The sequence below is a fragment of the Anastrepha obliqua genome, chromosome 3 (assembly GCF_027943255.1).
Source record: "Anastrepha obliqua isolate idAnaObli1 chromosome 3, idAnaObli1_1.0, whole genome shotgun sequence".
Classification (NCBI taxonomy): Eukaryota; Metazoa; Arthropoda; class Insecta; order Diptera; family Tephritidae; genus Anastrepha; species Anastrepha obliqua.
Window position 1 is genome coordinate 34,303,038 of NC_072894.1, and position 24,221 is coordinate 34,327,258.

The following is a 24,221-nucleotide window of genomic DNA, read 5'->3' on the forward strand; positions in this document are numbered from 1 at the left end:
TATTTTCTCATCTCATAAAATCTATGCGGAACCTAAGTCCATGGAAGTCTTAATGAAATACCGCCCAACCCAATGTAAAGTTGAAATCGAAACAATTAAAAATGAATTAGGAGAAGATTTACTTCCATAGCGGAGTTCAGGCGCGCTATTTTTTTTTTATTTCGAATTTTTTTTTTTTTGAAAAACCAAAATTTTCCAATTTTTCTTGAAACTACTGAGCCTTAAATTACTCATAACTTCTTTTAGAGCAGAGCGCTCCACTTTGCCTTCTTCTTCTTTTTAATTGGTCGAGTTTAACAAAGCGCGCCTGTCGTCTATCTCTCGTGCTAACCGGCGCCAATTGGACACACCAAGTGAAGCCAAGTCCATCTCCACCTGATCTTACCAACGCAGAGAAGGCCTTCCTCTTCCTTTACTACCACCAGCTGGTACCGCATCAAATACTTTCAGTGCCGGAGCGTTTGCATTCATTCGGACGACATGACCCAGCCAACGTAGCCGCTGGATCTTTATACGCTGCACTATGTCTATGTCGTCGTAAAGATCATACAGCTCATCGTTCCATCGCCTGCGATATTCGCTGTTGCCAACGTGCAAACGTTCTGAGCGATTCATTAATAAACGAAATATTTTTCTTGATAATATTTTTTATAGACATTGATCTAAAATTTCTAAATCGGAAAAGATACATAGAGCTGAAAAAATATGCGCATGTAGGTATTACAAACTGTTCTACAATATTTGGAAGCCTTCGAATTTTTTTCATTGAAGATTTGAAAATAATGATTACTTTCGAACCCTGATTTCTAGCCTAGGTATTGCTACTGACGGAAGTTAACTTTAATGTTTCCTCTCAAGTATCAAGGAAATTTAAGCGCCATTTTTTAAAATCATCTAAAACAAATCACGACCTTATTGAACCATTTGCATCCGTATGCCAAAAATTTAACTCGCATTAAAGAACTTTTTTTATACGGGATTTACTTTTGAATCCCAACGCCATGGCTTAACCAGCGCCGAGTGCCACTGTTGATCTTAATTTTTTATAAATGAAGTTTTTGGCTGGGTCTTACACGTTAACTTGCCGATGCCACTCATGCATAAAAAGCGCATTTTTTCAGTATCGAAATCGACACGAAACATTTTTTTATGCCGTGGGCGTTTTATGTCGTTTATGGCGCTGATTGTCTATCTCGTGCCAGAGTTCATGAGTGGTTTACACGTTTCAGAGATGGTTGTGAGGACATAAATGACAATAAACATACGGGCCGCCCAAAAATCAGTAATAACCGAAAACTCCATAGAAATTGTTCGTAAATTTTCCAAAAATAAACCGAAATCATCGTTGAAATTCATGGAATCCGAGTTGAATATCTCCAAAACATCGATTTATCGCATTTTAACTGAACATTTGGGCTTACGAAAGGTCTGTGCACATTTCAGTCTGCACAAGTTAACTGAAGGCCGAAAATTGCTTAGAATTCAATCTTCGAGGTCGAAAGACCTCATTAAAGAGGCGACAAAAGACGAGAACTTGCTTTAGAACATTGAAACTGGTGGTGAAATGTGCAGTTTCCAGCATTAACCTGAAACTAAGCGTCAAAGTGCCGAATGGAAGGCTCCAGACGAACCACCACCCAAAAAATTGCGTTTGGAGAAGTCAAATATCAAGTCGATGTTCATTTGTTTTTACGGTTCCAAGGAAATTGTCCACAAGGAGTTCGTGCTAACAGGCCAAACCGTCAATGCAATTTTCTATCTTGGCGTTTTGAAGCGTTTGTTGCATCGCATTCGTCGAATTCGCCCTGAATACCGTGAAGGAAGAAGCTGGCTCTTATTGCATGATAATGCATCATCTTATCGGCCCACTCTTGTGACTGATTTTTTGACTAGAAATCGCATTTTAACCATCAGTCACTCACCGTATTCCCCTGATATGGCTCCCCGTAACTTCTACCTATTAGGAAATTTGCATTTAGCCATGAAAGGAAAACGTTTTGCGTCCGTAGAGGCCATCTAAAAGGCTTGTACCGACATCCTGAAGGTAATTCCGGTCAATGACCTGAAACACTCTTTCGAAAAGCGTTTACATCCCGCAACAGTGTATCGAGGCCAGGGGGGACTATTTTGAATAAATAAACTAGAAGTTATCAGAACAAAGCTCCTGACGTTTCTATTTTAGATCAGTTTAGTTTATTTCTGGCTTCACCTTGTAAAACTTATGTATCGAGCGAGAAGAGTCGATTCAGCCGTGCCTGTCCATCCGTGAATACGATAAGTCGAGCAAAGATTAATAAATTTCAATGAAATCCAGGTGGATTGGTATTAAACGTCATACCAATCCATGCCATATAACGGTAATTTTCAAAAATGTAAAAAAGGTTACATCTCTGTTACCAATAAAGCAAATTTATTAAAAATGATTGGCGCAGAAAACGAAATGCAATGAAAGAAAAATTTTGGCGATGCTAATCCTACAATATTTCTGGATAAGTGCCTGATTTTCGATAATGACCTAATAAACCTCACCCACCTCTTGTTGCTCCCCACCTTGTTTAGATTCGGCTTGAATATTATTGAGATCAAATAATAACTACGCCCCCGTTTTATTAATTCTCAATTTCCTTCTATGTATGAGTTAGTTCGATTTCAAAAATTAGCAACCAGCTCAAATTAAATTTTACTTAAATGTGAGCGAATCCGGACCGAATTGGCACTTCCTTACTTGTTTGAATTTCTTTTTATCATGTACATGTAAATACATATATATATACTCATTTACATACTGACAATACATAAAACGTGCAAGAAGGAAAACTTTGTCAACAAGAAAGCACAGCGCGACAGTTGGTAAGGTTATCGATGGGTAAGGCACAATTTACATATGTTTATGTATGCGCCCATTATTTGGTTATGGTACGTAGATACATAATATTTATGAAAACTGTCTGTAAGTATACAAATATGTACAAAATACCAAAATATACTTGGGCGATCTCGTGTTCAACGACCATACCCAACTAATAAGAAGTTATGCTATTTTAGGCCAATGCAAACTTTCGGCAGAGCTGCCGACGAAAATTCAGCAAACTTCGACTTTTAAGTATATAGCTGTAATAGTAGGTAAAGTTGATTGGTTGTGTGTTGGTTTGCCCCTGTAAGAAAACTATGTAAATATTATGGATTTGATTTGGTGTATTTAAAAGAAGAGATTTGTCTTCTATCCCTTAACCATATGAATAAAAATCCTTACTTAACCCAATGTTGGGAGTCTTAAAAGGGTTAAACTATAGAAAAAAAATTCTTTTTTGCTTAAATGTTGTAAAAACTTTTAAATAATGAGATCCAAAAGAAATTATTATTAGGGAATATAATTTGTTTAGCTTTGGAAATCAACTATTGGATTTTATGGATAGCTTAAGGGCCAGTTTTTCAGTGCAAGTTTCACTTTGCTCAATTTTACAGGCTAAAATTCAGTTAAGAAATATAACACTGTTAAACTAGAAGTAGCAACCAGTAGAAGATGGTCTCTGGCTACTTACTGCAGGGTCTCTAAAGTGCTCTGACCGTGCCAAATAACATGGTGATTATTTCTTCGAAGGCCTGGGAAATTTGCAGAAAGTCTCACTGGAGGGTCTACTTACCTTCTTAAAAAGATCTAAGTTATTTATGTAACTTGGTTAGGATGGAAATCAAAGGCAGGTAACACACTAGGCCTTAGGGCCACCGAGTTTTGGAGTCTTGTCTTGAACAGGTACCCTGGTTAGCCTAAAGTAAAACTGAGAAACTGGCCCTAACTCGCTACAAAACTTTAACTTCAGTTTTCTAGATAAATTGTCTAAAGCATAGTTGCTCATGTTTTTATAAACGTTTAAAAACTAAACGTTTTTCTAATAGCGGTCGTCCCTCGGCAGGCAATGGCAAACCTTCGAGTGTATTTCTGCATATAATAAAAGCTGCTCATAAAAATATCTGCCGTTCGGAGTCGGCTTGAAACTGTAGGTCCCTCCATTTGTGGAACAACATCAAGACGCACACCACAAATAGGAGGAGGAGCTCGGCCAAACACCCAAAAAGGGTGTACGCGCCAATTATATATGTATATATATATATATTAAAAAATACCGTGTTTATAAACGAATAAAAGTTGATTTTTTTTATTTTTAAATTTTATATTATTTCTTCAAATTATTGCAAAAATCAGTATTTTATAATGCTTTAGCAAAACTCCTGTAAATAGTGAAAAACAAAACATTAGTTATCCTAAGAGCTTTTAAAAATTCCTACACTGCGTACTGATGAGCAAAAAAACTCCCCCTGGCGCCATTCCATATTTTTTATTGAAAAAGTTGACGGCCAATTATTTATTTTCATTTTATATGAACAGCTTCACACTGTTGCTTACAAAAATATACTAATAAATTACTACAGCACAGGTTTTTATTACAATAACAATTTGTTTTTTTATCAAATAATTAGGTGGCGCAAAATTAATCAATTATGGAAAGATTTATAATATTTGCAAATATCGTCCTACGGCAATCATATTTGAAACTTGTGAGCTAGACAGCTGCAGCATACAAACAGACAAGCAATGGAGCACGTAAGATTTCCGTCATTCAAAATAACTTTTTTTTTAGTAAAAAGTTGAATGGTTAATTTTGCGCCACCCTTTATAAATATGGAAATTAAATTTCGCGCATTTTTGTGAATTTTTATTTACTTTATTTTTTTTTTATTTTTTTAAATTTATTTTATTTTTCTTTTTAATGTTTTTTTTAATTAACTTAATTCTTCAAACATTTTAAAAAAAATTTAGTTTGTGTTTTTTTTTTGTAGGTATATTTTTTTTGTAATTTTTTTATTTCCACACTGTTTGAAACTTTTATTACATGATTTTAATGCGAAACTGAACTATATTTTCTAAAAAACACGTGCATATAACGTAGTACACATAACAGAAGTGAAACTTTCAAGGCAGACAAAGAAAGAGGGAGAGACCCGAGGTAGAATGAGAGAGAGAGAGAGAGAGAGAGAGAGAGAAAGAGAGAAAGAATATATATCTAAATAAATTCACAACATTTGCAGAGAATACAAATAGACAAAATTTACAAAAAACGGAGAAGGGTCGACCGGTGTAGGTAAACGCCGGACGCAAGCCGTGGCAACAACGCGCACTACTCCGAGCGTTTATCACCCGCACAAACGCAGCGATTCCAAGACCGCAGCAACAGCACAAATTGCCGCAAGGCAATACCAAAAGATCCGACGCCGGAATGGATAGCACTTTATATGTAGTACGCACAAGCACTAGCCAAGAAACGGATATAAGCGCCAAAACGTAGACACCAAAAAAACCCCAAAAAATTAGGCCCAAAAAACGCCCCAAACAGTAGGCACCAAGGAAATATAACACCAAAAAGTAGTCACCAAAAATATATTTCCTACAAGTTTACACCAACAAACAAGTGCCAAAAAGTAGGCAGTGTTATTTCTCTCTAGAAAACTCAGCAAAAATAGCCTAAAGTGTATCTAAGATATACATATATAAGGTATATCTCTCTCTCTCCTTTTCCTCTAAGTTATATCTTCTTTCTTTCTCGCGGAACGAAAATGCTCAAAACGTTGCAAGGCCTTGAAATTTTACTCACCATTCTTGCTCGTCGACGCCTAAGAAGTTTTACTTCAAAAATATTTATAACTAAATAAATATATTAAAACAACTCGTACACATTTCTCTAGATAAGGTTACCCAGCTGGAACAGCTTACTTTTCAAATAAAGCAGTAAACATTTGTAATGCGTCAATGCTTTTACGTAAATTACGCCTTAGCCTTCGAAATTCATATTTTCTTATTGTTCTTCCTCTCTACTCTTTCGAATTCATATTTTTTCATTTTTTTTCCTTTCTACTCTTTCAAGTTCATATTGTCGTATTCTTCTTCCATTCTACTCGATTTCGATTTCTACTCGAAAATTTCTATTAACTTTATATACTTTTATACATTTATAAATTTTACACATTTTTAATTTCTTTTTTAAACAATGCAACAGGTAAACTTTAAATATTTTAAAAAAGTTTAAAATTATCCCTTTCGACTATGGGATGCCCCTTGTATCTTTTGAGAAGTGCATATATGGGAACATATCTCGTGTAGAGTATACCATTTATTGTTGCCCAAATTTCCGATTGAACGTCTCCACAAACTTAATTTTCTCTTTTTTGAGTTCAACTGGGGCATCATCACTTTCATCAAGACTAAAATAAAATACCTGTACTAATACAATTTAGGTTCACTTTGTTTGGAGATCCTTCGCCTTGAATTGTATTATTAGTTCAGCTTGTGCCAAAGTATGTAAGGGTTCCATGATATAACCTGAACTCTCTCTCATTGAGCCTTGTGAATAAAATTGGCAATTTAACTGGGGTTATTTATTTTTTTTTTCTCTCTCGTTTACAGTTTTTTTTTTTGCAAAGCCAACAATGAAGAAAAAATCGGTAAATTATTTTAGTTCCTTGCAGTGTATAGTGAAGATTCCAACAAAATCCCTGCGAACCATGCGTAAAAATATTCGAGATATCGACTCTATCACCATCTAACGAATCTTTTTTGGCAAAAATATCTCATTTCGGAGTGCCTCTCTCAGCGTCACCTCACGGAACCATTCTCTGCAGAAATACCTATTATATGCAGACGACTTCAAAATATTTGCCTCTATAAGAAATCCAAAGTATTTGCTTATGCACCAGGCTGGCCTTAATGAACTCGTTTCTTGGAGTGCAAATTCATGTATCTCTTTAAATTTTAAACATATTTTCAAATCTCTTACTCTAAATCTCGTGGTATTCTACAATCGTCGAATTGTATCACTAATAATGCCCTCCAATCCATGGATGAGATCAATGACCTTGAAGTAATTTTTTATTCTAATTCTTCATTTACAAGCCATATCAATGGTATTATCTAAAAGTCATACTCGATCTTGGGTTTTGTTAGACGTAGCAGTTCAAACTTCTCAGAGCCTTACAAACCTAAATTACTTTACAACGCTTTAGACTTTATCACCAATTTGCTATCACAAGAATAGAACGGGTAGAAAATATGTTTCTTAAATATGCCCTAAGATCTCTAAAATGTTCTGTCCCATATCCCTCTTATAGTTCCCGCTTGAGTGCAGGAGGTCGATTCTATCGTTTTCTTTATGTTAAATTTAATTCTTATTATCTCATTAACTTTCTTTTTCCGACGAGAGCGTTACAAAGCTCTTACCCTTTTTATCTCAAGATTTCCAAAACGAATTTCGAGTTCAATGCGCCTCTTGCTCGGACACTGCGCGAATTTAATGGGATATCAAAATCTATAACGATCAACTCGTATAATCGAATTCTTTTTAATCAACTTGTATTTTAGTTTTAGCTCATTTAAGACAATTAGGCATTGTCTTTGGTAAAAATATTTCCGGCTGGGCCAAGCAATCACAGTTCTTTACTGTCACATACCGTCGGCAGGAATTGTTGCGTGCAGCTCTGTCCGCTATAATATATACATAAGTATAGATATGCTTTGTATGTATGTCATATGCACATAGACATACATACCTATGGCTTTGCACAGGGTCCTTTAGGTCCAAGTCCGAATTTAAATAAAACACATTTTTTGAATTGAAATTCAGTATCTGTTTATTGAGACGTCTTTGTTTGTAGTAGTCGCCCGGTCACCGATATCGACACTTTTCCTGAAATTTTCACTGACATGAGTCCATAATAAGATCTCTATTACGCCGATTAACACCGGATACTCGTACTACCATAACTCCTAGAGCTTCAATTGTTTCTAGTTCATTCACAAAAATAGGTCCAGAGCAAATAATCTAAATGTGTTAAGTCGGGGAAGTTGGCAAGGAAATTGCTGCAGAATATCGGGAAATTATTCTTCCCAGGAATTGCGTCTGTAATAAATTTATTATTTCTTTAGGTATGTGACATGCGAGGCGAATCTATTAAAAGTGGTATGGGTAAATCAGCTGATTTTTTTTTCCTTTCGCTGTGTCCATATGGCTGTCGTTTCTTTCTCGTGCTAACCGGCGCCAGTTAGACACACCAAGTGAAGCCAAGTCCTTCTCCACATGATCTTTCCAATGCAGAGAAGACCTTACTCTTTCTCTGCTACCATCAATTGGAATCGCATCGAATACTTTGAGAACCAGAGCGTTTAGAGCGTTTCTAACGTGCGACATACGTTAGGACGGGCATGATGAGAACCTTGTAGATTGTTAGTTTTGTTCGTAAATTGCCAGCATAGTCCAAAGTAGCATTTGTTGGAGCGAGAGATTCTGCATTTGATTTCAAGGCTCACATTATTATCCCTGTTAATTAATACTGGTTCCTAAATAAACGTGGTATTTTACAACCTCGAAATTATAACTGTCAACAGTGACGTAGGTGCCGATACGCGAGTACGCCGACTGTTTGTTTGATGACCGGAGGTACTTCGTTTTATCCTCACTCACCGCCAGATTTATTTTTACTTCTTTATCTAGTTTGGAAAAGGCAGAACTAACAGCATCAGGTTGAAGAAGTCACACGACTGCGAGTCACCATGTCTGAAACCACGTTTGGTATCAACCGGCTCTGAAAGGTCTTTCCCAATTCTAGGGGCTCCGCGTTTTTTTGGGCTACGGCATTTTGCATAGCCGTATTTATATGACTCGCTATTAATACCACTCGATATCGCAATACAATTTGATGGTAAATGCCTTCGCAGCTGTTTTCGAGAAAAAATAGCCTAATAAGACCAACTAACCGCAATGCGCACCAAACAGTGAGTTAAAGGAGTGTAGAAGTTTCTCAACCTATTGCCGCCGACATTTAAATGCCCAAATACTGTATTTAAGATTTTTTTTACGTCGTGAATTTTAATTACACTGTTTAATTACAGCTTTAAACTAAAAAACGGCAGATGCCATTGAATTTAGAAGGCCCAGATTAAGTAAGATACGCTAAGAAACGTTCGATCAGTCGCAACGCAAAGCATTGTTCGATTTGCTGCCCATTCTCATAAAGGAGCAAGCCATCCCCATAGATTTTTAATAATGTCTAGATCTGAGGAATACGGTGGTCATGCTAAAGTTTCAATGTTTTGGGGCGCAGTCCATGCTTTGACCACACTTAAAGTGTGAAAGATCAAATTGATAGATCCAAATCTTTCTCGAATCTCGGGAAAAGATGTTTCCAACAGAGTTTTATTACTGTTTTCCGTCATTTGTAGTCTACAAATTTCAATTCGAATGCGCCATAAGTACGATATTCCCGCCCATACCATAACACCTCCGTCACGACTGTGATGTCGACTCAAGTACCTTTCTTCCATTCACCGAGATCATTATTTGTAACAGATCTCCAAGACATGCAAAATCGACGCGGCGTTCTTTTCGAAATTCTTCTTCCTTATCTTTTATTATAGGCTTTGCCCGTTTTTCTTTACACAACAGTTAGGATACATACATATTTATGCATTAAAGTTTACATTTATACATTGATACATAAATACATTTTAATATTTAGGGATATTACACATAAATTGTTGTACGTTCCTGTACAATATAATGCGTAAATCTCATATCATTGTTGTGATTGATTTTTGGCTGAGGTAGATATCCTACTTTCTGCCCATCGTTTTGGTGGTCTTCCTAGTCGTCTTCTTCCTTCTGGTATCCCATCTCGAGCTATTTTTATGTTCATTCCATGCTCGTCTTCTGGCTCTTATAAATTTTACAATGTCGGTACAGGTCTAGTCTAGTTTTCCCAGCTATGACCCTAAGGGCATGCATTTCAGTAGTCCGCAGTAGTTGTTTCGTTTTCATGTTTTCTGCACGAGCTGCTGCTCCATAAGTCAATATCGGCCTTACTTTTGTTTTATAGATTCGTGTTTTATTTCCCATGTTCGCGTACTTGTTTTTACACACGATTTTTCGCAGGCACCCTGATATCCGTGCACCGGTTGTGCATCTCTCTCGCACCTCTGTTATTATATCTCGATTACTAGATACATCTACACCCAAATATTTAAATTGCATTACTTATTCTACATATCATATGGCGGTCATTCTCCAACTTGCATCTTTTAGGTTCTTTTGATGTTACTAAAGATTTAGTTTTTTCAGTTGAAACTTCCGTGTTGTATTTTTTGCAAGTTATAACAAAGTGATGCAAAAACCTTTAAGGATTATCTTCGCAATCAGCTACCAGAACAGCGTCGTCTGCGTAACATATTATTGATATGTTTTCATTGTTCATTTTGTATCCAGCTAACTGCCTTACCTCTGAGATAATTTTATCCATAAAAAGGTTGAAAAGTTGTGAACTTGAGGAATCAACTTGCCGTATTCCGGTAGCGCAATTTATATTTTTACCATTTACCATTATTTTTGTTAAGCACGTGGCATTGAGATCGATGTGTTGAGACTGATGACTTGTAGGATTTGTCGAGGCGCTTTTCTTTCTTTTAATATTTGCAGTGCATGCTCTAGTTTGACGCTATCAAACGCTTTTTTAAGATCAACAAAACACACAAAAGCAGGATTATCGAACTCGATTGACTTTTCCATAATTTGTTGTAAAATAAATATGCAATCCGTTGAGGACCCGTTTTGTTGTTGTTGTTGTAGCAGCATAAACATTCCCCATACTTACATACGGGGAATGCTGCTGGACTGACACTCCTTGGCCGGATATAAATCCGGGTCGTTTCGGTAACGTAGAACCGACTGTCATGGAAACGGGGCCTGTTTTGACGAAAGCTTTGCTGCTCCTCTCGTTCTTGTAGGTAAGGACGGAGTTGCGAGAACAAAATCTTAGTGAAAAGCTTTTGAACTGAGCTTAGCAGGGTTATACCGCGATTATTCTGTGGATCATCTTTCTTTCTTTTTTTAAAAATCGTATCGTAACGCTTGATTTCCTCTCCTGCGGTATTTTTTCATTTCTCAATAAAACGTTGATGAGATGTGCAATCTCTTGATGAAGATTTTTCGAAATTCAAGGTGTTTTTTGAAGTGAAAACTTCTTTAGAATCGTTGGGAGTGATTTGGGAAAAAGTGAAACGAAAAAAGCGACCAACTTGGCTACGAAGCGTTATATTATATGTTGATATAAACGTAGCGACGAACTAAATAAAAATAACTTTTATTTTTTCTCGTGATTCGAACCAAGGATTTTGGATCGGAAGCTCACATTGCTAGTCGCTCGGCTACCGCGTCATGCTGTAGGTGCTGGCCTAAAAGTTATTTAGTTACGAAGCGTTATATTATATGTTGATATAAATAATTTTTGTGAGCGTGTAATTCTCAAAAGGTTTATTAGGTTTATTATTTAAAATGTATTGACTAGGTGGTGTGGTTATCAGCTTAACATCTGATAGATCCTCCATCGGAGGACAACAAATGTTAAACTGATTTTTGGAAATGGGCGGAGTGTTTTAGAGGCTTGCTCCTTCTCTGCCACGGGTTGACCCGGTATTGCAGTACCGCCGGAATTTCGGCTTTGAATAAATACAAGAAAAAATATACTAATACATTTAGCTTTGGTGGGAAGAGCCATAAATTTTTATATGAATACATGTAGACGAAAATGGAATTTTTTTTTTTGAAATTTGCATTGTAGGACATTTCTGATTATTTATTGAAAACAGTTTTTTGGTTTAGATACTGAAAGTCAGTTTAAGTGAATCGGTATAAACATTTCGTACATTAATTTTTGTGAGAGTGTAATTCTCAAAAGGTTTATTAGAAAATCTATTGACTAGGTAGTGTGGTATCTGTTCCTATCAGCTTAACATCTGATAGATCCTCCATCGGAGGACAACAAATGTTAAACTAATTTTTGGAAATGGGCGGAGTGTTTTAGGGGCTTGCTCCGCCTCTGCCACGGGTTGGCCCGGTATTGCAGTACCGCCGGGATTTCAACCTTGAATAAATACAAGAAAAAATATACTAATACATTTAGCTTTGGTGGGAAGATACATAAATTTTTATATGAATACAAGTAGACGAAAATGGAAGAAATTTGTAAGTCTGTTTCTTCGGTCCGTTTGGGTATTTTTTTTGGCAACATCGAAACCAAAGCATTTGTATCATATTTTATCTATCATAAGCCACTCGTATCATTTGTTGAAATTGAAAACATTGAGGATGAATAATGATAAAATGAAGAAAATAAAATATGAACTTTATAGCAATATTATAATGAACCTATAATTATCCCGCTCCTAATGCTGCTTTCGTCTTATTCTCTCTCAGTTTGTTTTACGGAAGGTTTCACTTCTATCAAGTCTAACCGTTAGACTGGTATTTTTTTTTTTTTTTGGTTTTTATGCTTAAGATGTGTGGCGCTTTTATAATAGCCCTTCGAATGGTGGATTTACTGGCTGCAACATTTGTCATTTCTTTAATTTTTGCTGTTGAAAGGGCGGAATTTGATGTAATCTTGAGTTTTTTGCTTGTTTCCTCTGGTGTTAAAGCCATCGCATTTCTGCCTTTGTAATTTTTATCATACGGCCCAACTTGTTGCACATAAAGACCCAAAACATTTGGACTTCGACTAATCTGTTTGGTAATTTGGGGATTTGAAAGTCCCTCTGAGGTTAAGATATTGATTTGTCGACCAAACAGACTGAATGCTTAAAAATACGATCCCTTTCCAGAGCTTTAATGCGCAAATCATCTAACTGAGCGCCTCTATTTCAAGTGAACCAATAAATCAAGCACAATATTACAACTACTGAAATGTTGCTGCTGCGAAATACCGTTAAATAGTATAATATTTTGATATATTTTTGTTTTCGACCAAGGTGCAGTCTTCACTTGAATTACCAGAAATCCTTGTGTTACTAAATCAAATACGGTGGCTTAAATAAACATTTTCTTCCATAAAAATATTGCCTCTAATCAAGCATGCCGGACTGTATACGGTTCGCGAATGAAATCGCGCGAGTAAATTGCAAATTTTCTGCTTAACAACAAACAAAGGCTGTGAAAGCTAAAAAAGAAACTTGAACTTGAGTGACCCCTTTGCATGCATCCATAGCCATAAGTTTGGCCTCGAACGTATGCTACAAAAGCAGGCTGTGCTCATTTAGCCTAACATTCGTCGCACGGCTAGCAGATAGCACAGTTTATACAACGCAAGCAGAACTGGCAAACACTTAACGAATCCTTTTTTCGAAAATTGGCGTTCCACAACATCAGAACATTTGACATTTCTCATTTGAAATTCTATTTATTAAATTGTGCTGAAAGTCAAGAGAAAAATTCTTCTAAAATTTCAAATTCGTAATTTCTTTTTTTTTTGTCGTTGGAAACTTTGGAAATTGGCATTTGCCAATTTTGTGCACTCAAATAAAATTCGAAACTAAGTATTATGTCCATACAAGTAGTTCTATGAAAATTAACTTAAATAAAAATAGTTTTAAATATACAAAATTAAAGAATAGAAACAAAATAAACAACTTTTGGTAATCGTGTTTGTGTAAAGTGAAAATTCGACGGCGTGAATATAATTTATAGCAATTCAACCAACTGAACACCAACTGATTCAACGAAAATGCCGGGTAAGCTGAAGAAACGTAGCTCTAAGAAGCGCACCATGAGGGCCCTTTCGCTATCGAAATTCAAAAAGCTTGTTGTGCCACGCCCAGACGTCTTGCATGGGTATTTGCGGCATGACGAGATCAATCTCTATCTGGAATATCTGCAAAATCGCTACAGTTTTGTGCACGTGAAACTACTGGGCCAAACATATGAACGCCGCCAATTGAAAGCCATCGAAATAGATTGGAATAGTGAAAGGAATTTAGAACTAACCGAGCGTGAACGTTCGCGACGCCCTTACTCGTGTGCTGAAAAAATTACAGCACTGGTACCGCCCGAAATAAGTAATATGCACAATAAATTGCTGGGTCGTCGTAATACGATCTTCATCGAGGGTGGCACACATGCGCGCGAATGGATAACCATATCGGTAGCGCTTAATTGCATCTATCAGCTGACCGAGAAACATATGCGAAACTATGAGTTGCTGCGTAAGCTGCGCTTCATTATTGTGCCCGTCACGAATCCGGATGGCTACGAGTATACTTTAACGAAAAATCGTCGATGGCGTAAAAATCGGCGACCGATTACACATTCCCGCCACATCGGTACCGATTGTAATCGAAATTACGATTTTCACTGGGAAAATGGCCCATCCAAAACTGCGCGCAATACATTTAAGGGGCTAAAGCCGTTCTCGGAACCGGAGACGCGCGCCATGCGCAACATCTTGCAACAAAATGAGCAGAGTTTATTGTTCTTTCTATCGTTGCACTCGTATGCAGAGTGTATTATGTATCCGTGGGGATATTGCAAGTGAGTTAATGCAAAAAGTTCCCGCAGAAAAGGGTATTATAGCCTAGACAGACGAAGACTTTCATCGGGATTACTGGTGCAGTTAATCCTGATTAAAATTTTAGTGTGGCAGTGGATTGATACGCAGATTAGGGAACAGCTGATTTTTTTATAGGATAGTTTTGTGAGTAAACGATGGACTGCAGGTAACAAATACGGGTATAAAATGCACTGATACTAAAAAATAAGTATTTATTAAAGAAAAATCTTAAATTGCAATTTTCGAACTGCTCCGGGATATCAAATGTAAAGTCGAACGAGTTAATGCGAACTAGCATTGCATCCAGTTTTACTTGTTCTTCCCTTTAAAAGTTTTCGGATAGATATTAACTGCCATTTTTCGTCAATGTCAATCCGCATTAGTTGCACATAATCCTTGAGATAATATAATTCCGAATTAAGTCGTTAATCCCGATTAACGCCACCGACTGTCTAGGCTATTATAATCTAAACTATTCAGGCGCGATTATTAAAATTTAATTAAAAACATTTCATTGCTGAAGAAATGTGCAAGGCACCTCCGCTGTCTTCGTGTCCTTACCCATTTAACCGTATAAGTCCCATCTTGCTCTAAAAGTCAGCAATCATTCCTTAGACTCGCCTTCTTCATCATGATTGCCCGGAGTACGAGCAATCCGTAACCAATGTTGTTGTTGTAGTTATAGAAGCTTACTAAACCCTGTCAGTGCGATGTAGTTACCGGTGGTTTTCGTCCAACTCATCTAACGGTAGACCGTGGGAGCATGCTGTTTCAACAGATTGGGTCCGAGGGGGAGGAGTGTAAAGTGAATAGGTTTGATGGGGCATGTGAAAAGGTGGTTAGTATCGTGCGGTGTGCCTTCACATGTTGGATATGTCGGGGTCGATTTGTCGATAAGTAGAAGTTTAGTCTGCTACCGTATCCAAAACGCAATTATGCTTACGCTGCTCTCTTGGGTTAGCTGAAACTCTTCATCTGCAATAGGTGGTGGTTGGACTCCGATGACGCCATTCAGAGTTTAAGAAGGTGGTAAGTGTCTCTCGATGAATGTCATTTAGTGTAGGTCTGTATACTCTACGGTCCAGTAATTATAAGCTTATTTTGTCCTGGATCTTGTCAAAATAGTTTGAGAGATACCTCCGCGCTTGGGAGGCGGCTCAGGTTCTAACGAGTGTCTGCAGGGGTGAAGCCTTCGGTAACAGCTGCTTGCTGAGCATTTTATTGAGCTCTATGTCGGGGGCATTGATGCCTCATTGTGTAGGTGCTATAGGGTGGACATTGGACGTCCCATGCCTATCCTGATTGCAGTATTTTGACATGTCTAAAGCTGTATCCACTGCAAATCCCTAGTGCCAGGCGACCAGACAGGAGCAGCATAATTCCCGTAACCAATGTCCCTATTTATGGTTCTATTGTTGCTGGTGTTACATTTTTAAATGGGTGTTTGGCCGAGCTCTTCTTCCAATTTCTAATGTGGATCTTCAGTCTTACAAATGGAGAAACCTAAAATTTTATGGTACCTCTGCGCGGCGAATGGTTTTATGAGGACTTTTTTCATGGCACAAATACACTCAAAGGTTTGCCCAAGCCGTTGGCTGGCAGCTAATAGAAAAACCTTTTCCTCCAGCCGCTGTTTCAAGGCCACAATGGGTTTCGAACCCGGGCTCCACCAAATGTTAGTGATTCACAAACCAATTCGACTACAAGAGGCGCCATTGCTCCTTGGTAAGACTAATAATGGAGCCAGTCCATAAGGACTAGATATGGATTGTTCCCACACCTGATCAATACCCAGCAAAATTGCTGAAGTAGTGTTGGCGTTACAACAACAAAGCAAGTATTGTTTATTTTTTGTGTTTGACCATCTTTGGCTGGGTGAAGTTATCGCATTTTTGTGAACATGCACTGTTTACATGCCGCATTCTATTGAACGTCTCGTGCAAACTAAGGTCTACCATAGATTTCGCGGAAAAGGACCGGCCAAGCGCTATTCATTCGATTGTTGTTGTTGTTGTAGCAGCATAAGTTACATGGAACGACCGTCCTTGGCCGGATATAAATCCGGGTAGCTCCGGTAACGTAGAACCTACTCTCGTGGGAGCGGTCAAGAATGTTGTTGTTGGTGTGCGTATTCGAAAGAGTCCCGAAAAATCTATGTGGTAGGCCTTTTAGGCATCAACAAATTTTTCGAGTGTCGAATTTTAGCGAAAAAGCTGGAGATGTTCCATTGATGCCTTATCAAGTGCAACCCCTTCACGGAAAGCTGTCAGCGAGATTAATCACTCCTTACTACTACTTCTGTCAAACGCGACAGAATTAACCCTCCTTTGGACACCTTTTTTAAAACCATCGGTTGGGCACCCGGGTCTGACCTTCTTTCCTGCTGTTCGAGGATCCTTTTTAAAGGGTTCTATCCATAAATCGATAGAAAATTAAATTTTAGGATGCTATCTGAAAGCTCAAAGCGTTAGCTATAATAGAAATAATAAAAGATTTACGTCTAAAGTCGAAAAAGCCAGTCTGCTCAGACCTGGGCCCAGTACTACCAAAGGCTGAGTGTTACTATTTTGGTTCTTGCGCCTAATTCGATCACTTATGCCGCAATAAGGCAACTACTAGTTTTTCGGAAATCACTTATTATGATAACTCTTCAATTGTTTCCCTTCGAATCGCAGCAAATGCATGAAATTGTATGTTCATAATTCAACATTTTTTTTATATACTTTTCCAGAGAGCTTCCCGAGACGTGGCAAAAATTGGAAAAGTTGGCCTTAACCGGCCGTAATGCCATTAAAGCGTACAACGGAAGGCATTATCGCGTTGGAAGCATAGCCAAGTTCGTCGATATGAAATTTACAATGAAAATTACACATTTCATTTATTTTATTTTTTTTTGTTTTTAATCCATTATTTTGTGCATTTCATAGATTAAGTAAACGTTGTATATCTGGTTCAGTTGTTGACTATGCTTTCGGCGTCATAAAAGTACCATTGGCTTTGGTTATGGAATTGCCATCGCATGCATTGGGTTTCCAACCAGCAGCGGAATCAATCAGCCCCATTGGACATGAAAGTTGGTTCGGTATTCGCGAAATGTGCAAAGTGGCCTACGACTTGGCGACACCATTTTTTAGCATGGAAGAAGGAAACCTTACAAATAGAAAGAATAGCGATAAAGAACAGCCGCAACCGCAATCGCCAATAATTAAAAAGCAGTCACTGCACGACGTAGTTAGGCCCACAATCGATACGGTTGCGTTGTAGGATACTTAAGTGGCTGTTAAATGTTGAACAAATTGTCCAATGCATATTTCGATTTTCAATAAAATAAGTAGATTGTGATGTACCAAAAACAATGCACTTTGATTGACTAATACGCGCACTTTATTTCGTATGTACACCTACAGGGTTTGCTTGAAAAGTAATGAGCCTTATTTTTTTAAGCAGTTTTATTAAACCTTTTGGCTTATACAACTAATATTCTTCAAAATAGGACCCTTGTGCGTCAATACACCGCTGGTAGCGGTCCTCCCACTGCAGGAAACCTTTTTTAAACTCATCCGCCGGAATCGCGTTCAATTCGGCTGTCACAGCTTTTTGGATCGCCTCGATGGAGTCGAAACGCGGGAACAAGAATTCCGGAGGGAACAGGTCTGGGCTGTAGGGAGGGTGGGGAAGCACCGGAATGGCCAATGCAGAGGAAGGCGGTGTGCGCCGGCGCATTGTCGTGATGAAGGGTCCAAATGTTGACGAGGTCGGGCCGAACTCAGCCAAAGGAGCACTTCTTTGTAAAATGCCGCGTTTACAGTGCTTCCTGGAGGTACAAACTGTTTAGCTTTACGCAAAATTTGATCCAACGATCGCTGCATTTTCGCCACTGTAAAACCCTAACAAACTTTTAAAACAGCTTTCACGCGCGGAGCGATGTTGACTGCACCGCTGTTGCCAGCGAAGTGGTACCGGTTTCTAGTCGAAGGGGAAGGTCCAACGATCATTTTCCTCCACCAGCCGATTCGGTTGATCGCTTAGCAGACGCTCCGCGCGGGAAAGCTCATCACTTTTGATTAAAGCCCTGTATGTATGTTTGGAGTTTTATTGGCATACATAAGCATTTCTTTTGTTTTGTGGAATTCTTTATTTCATGCTAAATGATTTGCTAGATGGTTCACACAGAAAAAATGTATTGATCGCAAACATGTAGAATGCATTCGTTTGCACGACTTTTGCATTTAATCTGTATTACCAATACTAAACATGCACAAATCTGTTTATTTGTAACCCAATGGTGAATGATTTAACGATTTACAAAATACATCGAACTTGAATTCACGGAATAGTTTGTTAATACAAAATTATACTCAAGTTCGGCCCTTTGTAACTTGAGAACAAAAAAGATCTGATGCTGTTGTACATATATTTTATAGATGCATAAAATGCGGAACTACAATAATCATCTGCCAATCGTTAACTACTCCGTTATTTAACTTTTTTTTTTAATGTATGCCTATATTTATTCAGCGTTTTCCGTCATGGTTGTCGGGATCCTTGGGGCCGCATACTTCAAACGTAATTTTTCATATGTTTTACGATCCTGAAATAAGGCGGTTATTATGAAAAATTTAATTTCTAAGTGCAACTGTGCATCGCCTAACAAACCTGCGCGCTAACTGAAGGTCGCAAAAGTTTCAAAGCTTGGTCAAAGTGCTCCTTTCGCACGCGCAAATCGGTCGAGTCTGGATTGTGGATAGACTCTTTCAAAGCCAACATGGCGGATTGCCGCACGAGACCTGCCAAATCGGCACCGGTGTAGCCATCTGTACTTTCAGCTAATGCAGTAAAATCTACATCATCTGCCAATTCAGGTCTTGTACGATTCTATAATGAATAAAAAAAATTTATGTAAATTTAAAATTAGAAGCATAAGTTCAGTTGTCTTGTGAAAACTCTGCTAATTGGAAAATAGCTTTTCTCACCTTTGTTACAGCCTGCAGTATTTCGGCGCGTTCTTCTTTCTGTGGCAGACCCACATACAGTATGGTATCTAAACGACCGGGTCGCAAAATAGCGGGATCTATAATGTCTGGCCGATTACTTGCTGCCAAAATATAGACTCCTTTGCGCTCCTCAACGCCATCCATTTCGGTAAGTAATTGGTTAACAACACGCGTTCCCGAACCGCCTTCATTTGTATCTGAACGCTTCGGACATAGTGAATCAAATTCGTCGAAGAAGATTACACACGGCGCCGAATTGCGTGCACGTTGGAAGCATGCCCGCACCGCTCGCTCGCTTTCACCAACATACTACGAGAAAATATGAATTATGATGGCGTTGAAAGTGCTGCAATCTGAAAAAGAAAAATAAAATATACTTACCATGTTCATTAATTCGGGGCCCTTAACAGATATAAAATTAATGCCTGCCTCATTGGCTACAGCTTTGGCAAGTAATGTTTTTCCACAACCAGGTGGACCACAAAGCAGAATACCGGAGGGCGCTGTCAAACCTAATGTAATTAACTTTTCTGGGAATTTCACAGGTGCCAGCACTGCCAGCTGCAGCTCCTCACGTATGTCCTGTAGTGAGCCGATATCGGCCCACGTCACGTCAGGCACTGTTATAAAACCTTCACGCTTCGATGACGGCTGCACGACTTTAACAGCTTCCAAGAAATCTTCTAATGTTATGCAGAATTCCGAAGCATATGATAAATCGGTAGGTGGATTATCTAACCAATTCAAAAGCTCTATAAGTGATGGTTCTGGAATATTTTGTCCTTCTGCTATGTTCGCCTTAGACGCTGATGTGTTTGGAGAATCCTTTAATTTTTTGTTGTCTGTGGTGGAAACCACTTCCGACATTTTTTCGCTACTGTCCGCCATTTGAGCATTTGTAGTTTTGTTTGCATTTTCTTCGGCCTTGGATACATCTCCGCCTTCTTCGTCAACATCCATTGCTTCCGTAACCTTTTTTTCTGAAGTTGATACTTTCTCCGTCGATGGTCCATTAGAATTACTTTCCGTATTTTTTTCGGCATCTGCTGTAGCTTCCTTTAGAGCCCCGTTAGGTTCCTTATTTGACTCTTCATCTACTGTTTGCCCGTCGACTGACTTGGAAAGTGCAGCATTTGAAACTTCACCTTTGGCAGATTTGTTTTGATCAGCTTGTTTGTTACTAGCATCCGTGCTTTCATCTGCTTCATCGTCCAAATCAACTATGGTTATATTGCGCTGTGATTCTAACTGAAAAGCGCGAATACATTCTGCACACCTGATACATATACAAGCAATTTAGAATTATTTTCATAAAAAAATAAGAGCTTAAAACACATTTATTAAAAAACGTACTTCCTTTTAACAGCGATAGTTGCAGCACGTGAAACTAGTGCCAAGAGGTCAGCACCCACATAACCTGGTGTCAGTTCTGCTATCTTATCGAAGTCGCATTTAGAGTCCACTGAGAGACCATAACAAATTATTGTCAATATATCTTTGCGATCCTTACGTGTTGGAATGCCTATAGCAACCTCATGATCGAAACGTCCAACACGACGTAATGCTGGATCAAGGACATCAGGTCGTGTGGTTGCGCCTATTACCAAAACACTTTGACCATCTTCTGTCATTTTCAAATTATCTAAGCTGCTTATCAATTGTGATACAATTCTCCGTTCCATATCTTTTTGTGCCATAGAGCGATTTGAAGAAATAGCATCAATTTCATCAATAAACAAAACGCTAGGTGCATAAATAGTCGCCTGCTCAAATACATCGCGTATACGTTCTTCCGACTCGCCCGACACTCCAGCAATCAGCTCTGTAGCAGCGACCTCAATCAAAGGTAAATTTAGTTGCTAAAAAAAAAGCAATTCGTTAATAACTGTGCACAGATTAAATTCATCTTTGAATTTGGAATAGTTACCCCAGCAATGGCATGTGCAAGCAGAGTTTTACCACAACCGGGTGGTCCATGTAGTAGTAAGCCACGTGGTGGCATTAACCCCAATACAAAATAAATATCCGGTGATTTTATATGCATTAATAGTTCACAAAGTTCTTTCAATGTTTTTTCCATGCCACCAATGTCTTGGAAAGATTCCCGTGATTTCCGAAGGGAAACCTCCTTTTTGAATTTGCGCTGACGTAGTTGATTTATTTGATTAGAGGCTAAAGTTGGAAAGGGAACTGAAGCTGGATCGCTGTTTTGTTGATTGTAATTAGATAAGCGATTGAAACGCTGACTTTGTTGGCGTAATGGATGGGTCTGATGCTCATTTTGCATCCTCTCGTATGGTTGAGAAGACCTCTCGTTCTTTTCTAATGAGATTAAACGTGAATTCAAATTGGCGTTTGAATATAAAAGAGATATACCTCCGTTCAACTCCAACTTACGCTTTTTATTTGGTTGTTGTTGTTCTTGCTGATGATGGTCAGTTGACTCCGGAAACTCGTGACGCTTCTGGGCACCGGATGTTACAGACATACCGCCCGTGGAATCTGTGGTGGCTGATGTAGACGATCCCTTGGAAGACGATTCCGGTGGAACATTGGATTTCGTAAGTATAACACCGGAGTAAGATTTTGTTGTACTAGTAGCATTTAGATCTGTTTCGTAGACAAACAATACAAAGATTAAAAAATATGTGTAAATCTTCAGATTTCTTTTTTCTACATACTACCGTCAGTTGACTTGCCATTGGCACAATTATCGTCTGCACTATCGTCATCGCTGCTGATATCAATCGCTTCGCCGGCAGATTGTTTTGTCACTGCTGACTTTGAAGCATTTCCCTTGGGTTTTTGATAGAGATTATTCATTAAATTATTCATCAAATTGCTAGACACAGAATCCTAAATGAAAATTAGAAAAGTTGGATAAACACGATAAATAACTAAAACATTTAATGACTCAGCGTATCACACTTACATCCATTACTTCCAGATCAGAACCATCCGAATCCTCTCCGCTTGAAGGCTGACTTTCCAAACCGTAACTATGCGACACAACGCGATAAGCTAAAAAATTAAAAAAAAAAGAAAATTTTCCACCGATTAGTGAGAAATTGTTCGCTTTTATCGTATATTAATGCAAGGTTCTTATTGAGAGCGCGACTAACAAACACTCACCTTGCTCAACTAGAGCTCGAAATGGCGCTTGTTTACGACGTGTGTAATCTGGATAACGTTCCATCAGCTGTCTGGTCATGACGCTCACGTCCAAAAACTTCTTATCTACGTTTTCTTCCAAATACTGTAAGAAAATACCAATTTAGAAATATTAGCATATAAACATGTACTCTTTTGCGTAGCCGGAATCAATTGTTTGAAGCCCCAGAAACATAACCTCAAACAATTGTTCAAATATAAACGAACAAAACCACACGCTATTTTCAACAAATACCTGCTTAACGCGATTAATTATTAAAGGATCATGTAGCACAGGTTTATTTTTCTTCATTTTTATGCCTTTTCTACACGATATTGGGCAGCTGAAAATATAGTAAACTTTTATCAAAATCCCGACGCCCGCTACTAAAGCGTTTAATTCACAAAGATGCCAGAAAATTTCAAGAACTCACTGCAATGGCCACACTCATGAAATCGTTTAATACCTAACTCTACGCTTACACTGACAGAGCTGCTATGGCCATTAGTTGGCAAAGGCTCTGTAAATTGTTTTTGTGTCGCCAACTTCCTAACACATAAGGCTGATTGGTGCCTGGCTGTCAAGCTAAGTCTTTTAATCTGCATAACAAATGTGAATACTTTTGAGCTTTGTAATCTTTGGAACAAGACAAATTTACTAAAAGTGATAGCATTTGAGAAACATCAAAATGTATAGGTATGTTGGTTTTGCAACAAATGATTCTAATTATCTAAATAAGCCGATCGCAGCTCAAAGTGAATTACTTGCATAATCAGCTGGAATATTGCAGCATGGAAAGTATTTCTAGAAATATTTAGAAGCAATAGAAATGTTTAGCTATTTACTTAACAATACAATAAATGCGAGAAATCGAAAAAAATTTATATAATATGTGGACGCTATTATACGCAATTGACTGAAACAGTAGGTGCCTAATTTTGTTACTCATTGCTGTATACATTTTTTGAGGTTGCCACAAGGATCTAGAAAATTTTAAAATGAAACTCATATAAATTATTAATTTTTTGGCTATGATATATATAATAATGGCTATGTATTATTATAGTTTAGTTTAAATTTCGAAGTATACGAATCCAGACGGCAGCACTATAAGATATCGATAAAATTGTCGATTATAATGACCTCACAACGATTCATTCGAAACTGCGCGATTGGTCGAAAAAAAGCTATTCGGTTAGCATTAATCGAAATAATGAGAGAAATACCAAGATATGCAAAGGGCCCGCCATCTATCGTTACGGATTTGAACTAGGTATTATTTGAAGAATGGTAACACTTAGCTGTCATCTGATTTGACAGAAAATTAGTTTTTTTTTTTTTTTTTATTTAAAAGAGTAACAGTTATTAATAACTATTCCACTTACGAAATAAGCACTGGCTGCCAGGGCCTTCGGCTTAAAATTAGTTTTATTCTTCCGCTGAACGAAAACGGGAAATATTGCGACATTACTTTGAAAATCATGGTAATGTTGCAGAATGTGTACGAAAATTACGTACGGCAATGGGAAGAAGAAAAGCACCGAATGAAGCGTATGTGCGTTACTTTGCGAAAAAACTAAGAGAAACTGCGATTTGACGCCGTTGGATTATTATCGTTGGGGTGCCGTCAACGACCAGTATTATGCCAACAAACCAGC

The 24,221-nt window shown here is 38.0% G+C and overlaps 2 protein-coding genes, 1 non-coding gene and 1 pseudogene across 5 annotated transcripts; 3 read left to right on the forward strand and 1 right to left on the reverse strand.

Annotated features, from left to right (window-relative positions):
• The first annotated feature begins 11,362 nt into the window (after nt 1-11,362).
• LOC129243263 (U2 spliceosomal RNA) lies at nt 11,363-11,546 on the forward strand (annotated as a pseudogene).
• A 230-nt stretch (nt 11,547-11,776) lies between these two features.
• On the forward strand, nt 11,777-11,970 carry LOC129243320 (U2 spliceosomal RNA). Its single transcript, XR_008582295.1, has one exon. It is a non-coding gene; the product is annotated as a U2 spliceosomal RNA (small nuclear RNA).
• A 1,340-nt stretch (nt 11,971-13,310) lies between these two features.
• Nucleotides 13,311-17,760, forward strand: LOC129241090 (carboxypeptidase B). Its single transcript, XM_054877250.1, has 3 exons — nt 13,311-14,399; nt 17,150-17,254; nt 17,346-17,760. Exons 1-3 carry the CDS (start codon nt 13,597-13,599, stop codon nt 17,680-17,682), a joined length of 1,245 nt encoding a protein of 414 aa, XP_054733225.1. The 5' UTR covers nt 13,311-13,596; the 3' UTR covers nt 17,683-17,760.
• Nucleotides 17,761-18,625: 865 nt separating this feature from the next.
• Nucleotides 18,626-22,955, reverse strand: LOC129240969 (nuclear valosin-containing protein-like). Of its 3 annotated transcripts, none has more exons than XM_054877062.1 (11): nt 22,819-22,955; nt 22,545-22,668; nt 22,345-22,433; nt 22,097-22,268; nt 21,789-22,022; nt 21,340-21,734; nt 20,766-21,271; nt 19,794-20,688; nt 19,392-19,721; nt 19,075-19,293; nt 18,626-19,009 (listed from the first exon to the last, which is right to left on the reverse strand). In XM_054877062.1, the coding sequence occupies exons 1-11, from the start codon at nt 22,873-22,875 to the stop codon at nt 18,929-18,931; spliced, it is 3,102 nt and encodes a 1,033-aa protein (XP_054733037.1). In that variant the 5' UTR covers nt 22,876-22,955; the 3' UTR covers nt 18,626-18,928. The 3 variants fall into 3 exon arrangements, with proteins under 3 accessions (XP_054733037.1, XP_054733038.1, XP_054733036.1); XM_054877063.1 differs by having other exon boundaries at nt 21,810-22,022; nt 22,094-22,268; XM_054877061.1 differs by having other exon boundaries at nt 22,094-22,268.
• Between the last annotated feature and the right edge of the window lie 1,266 nt (nt 22,956-24,221).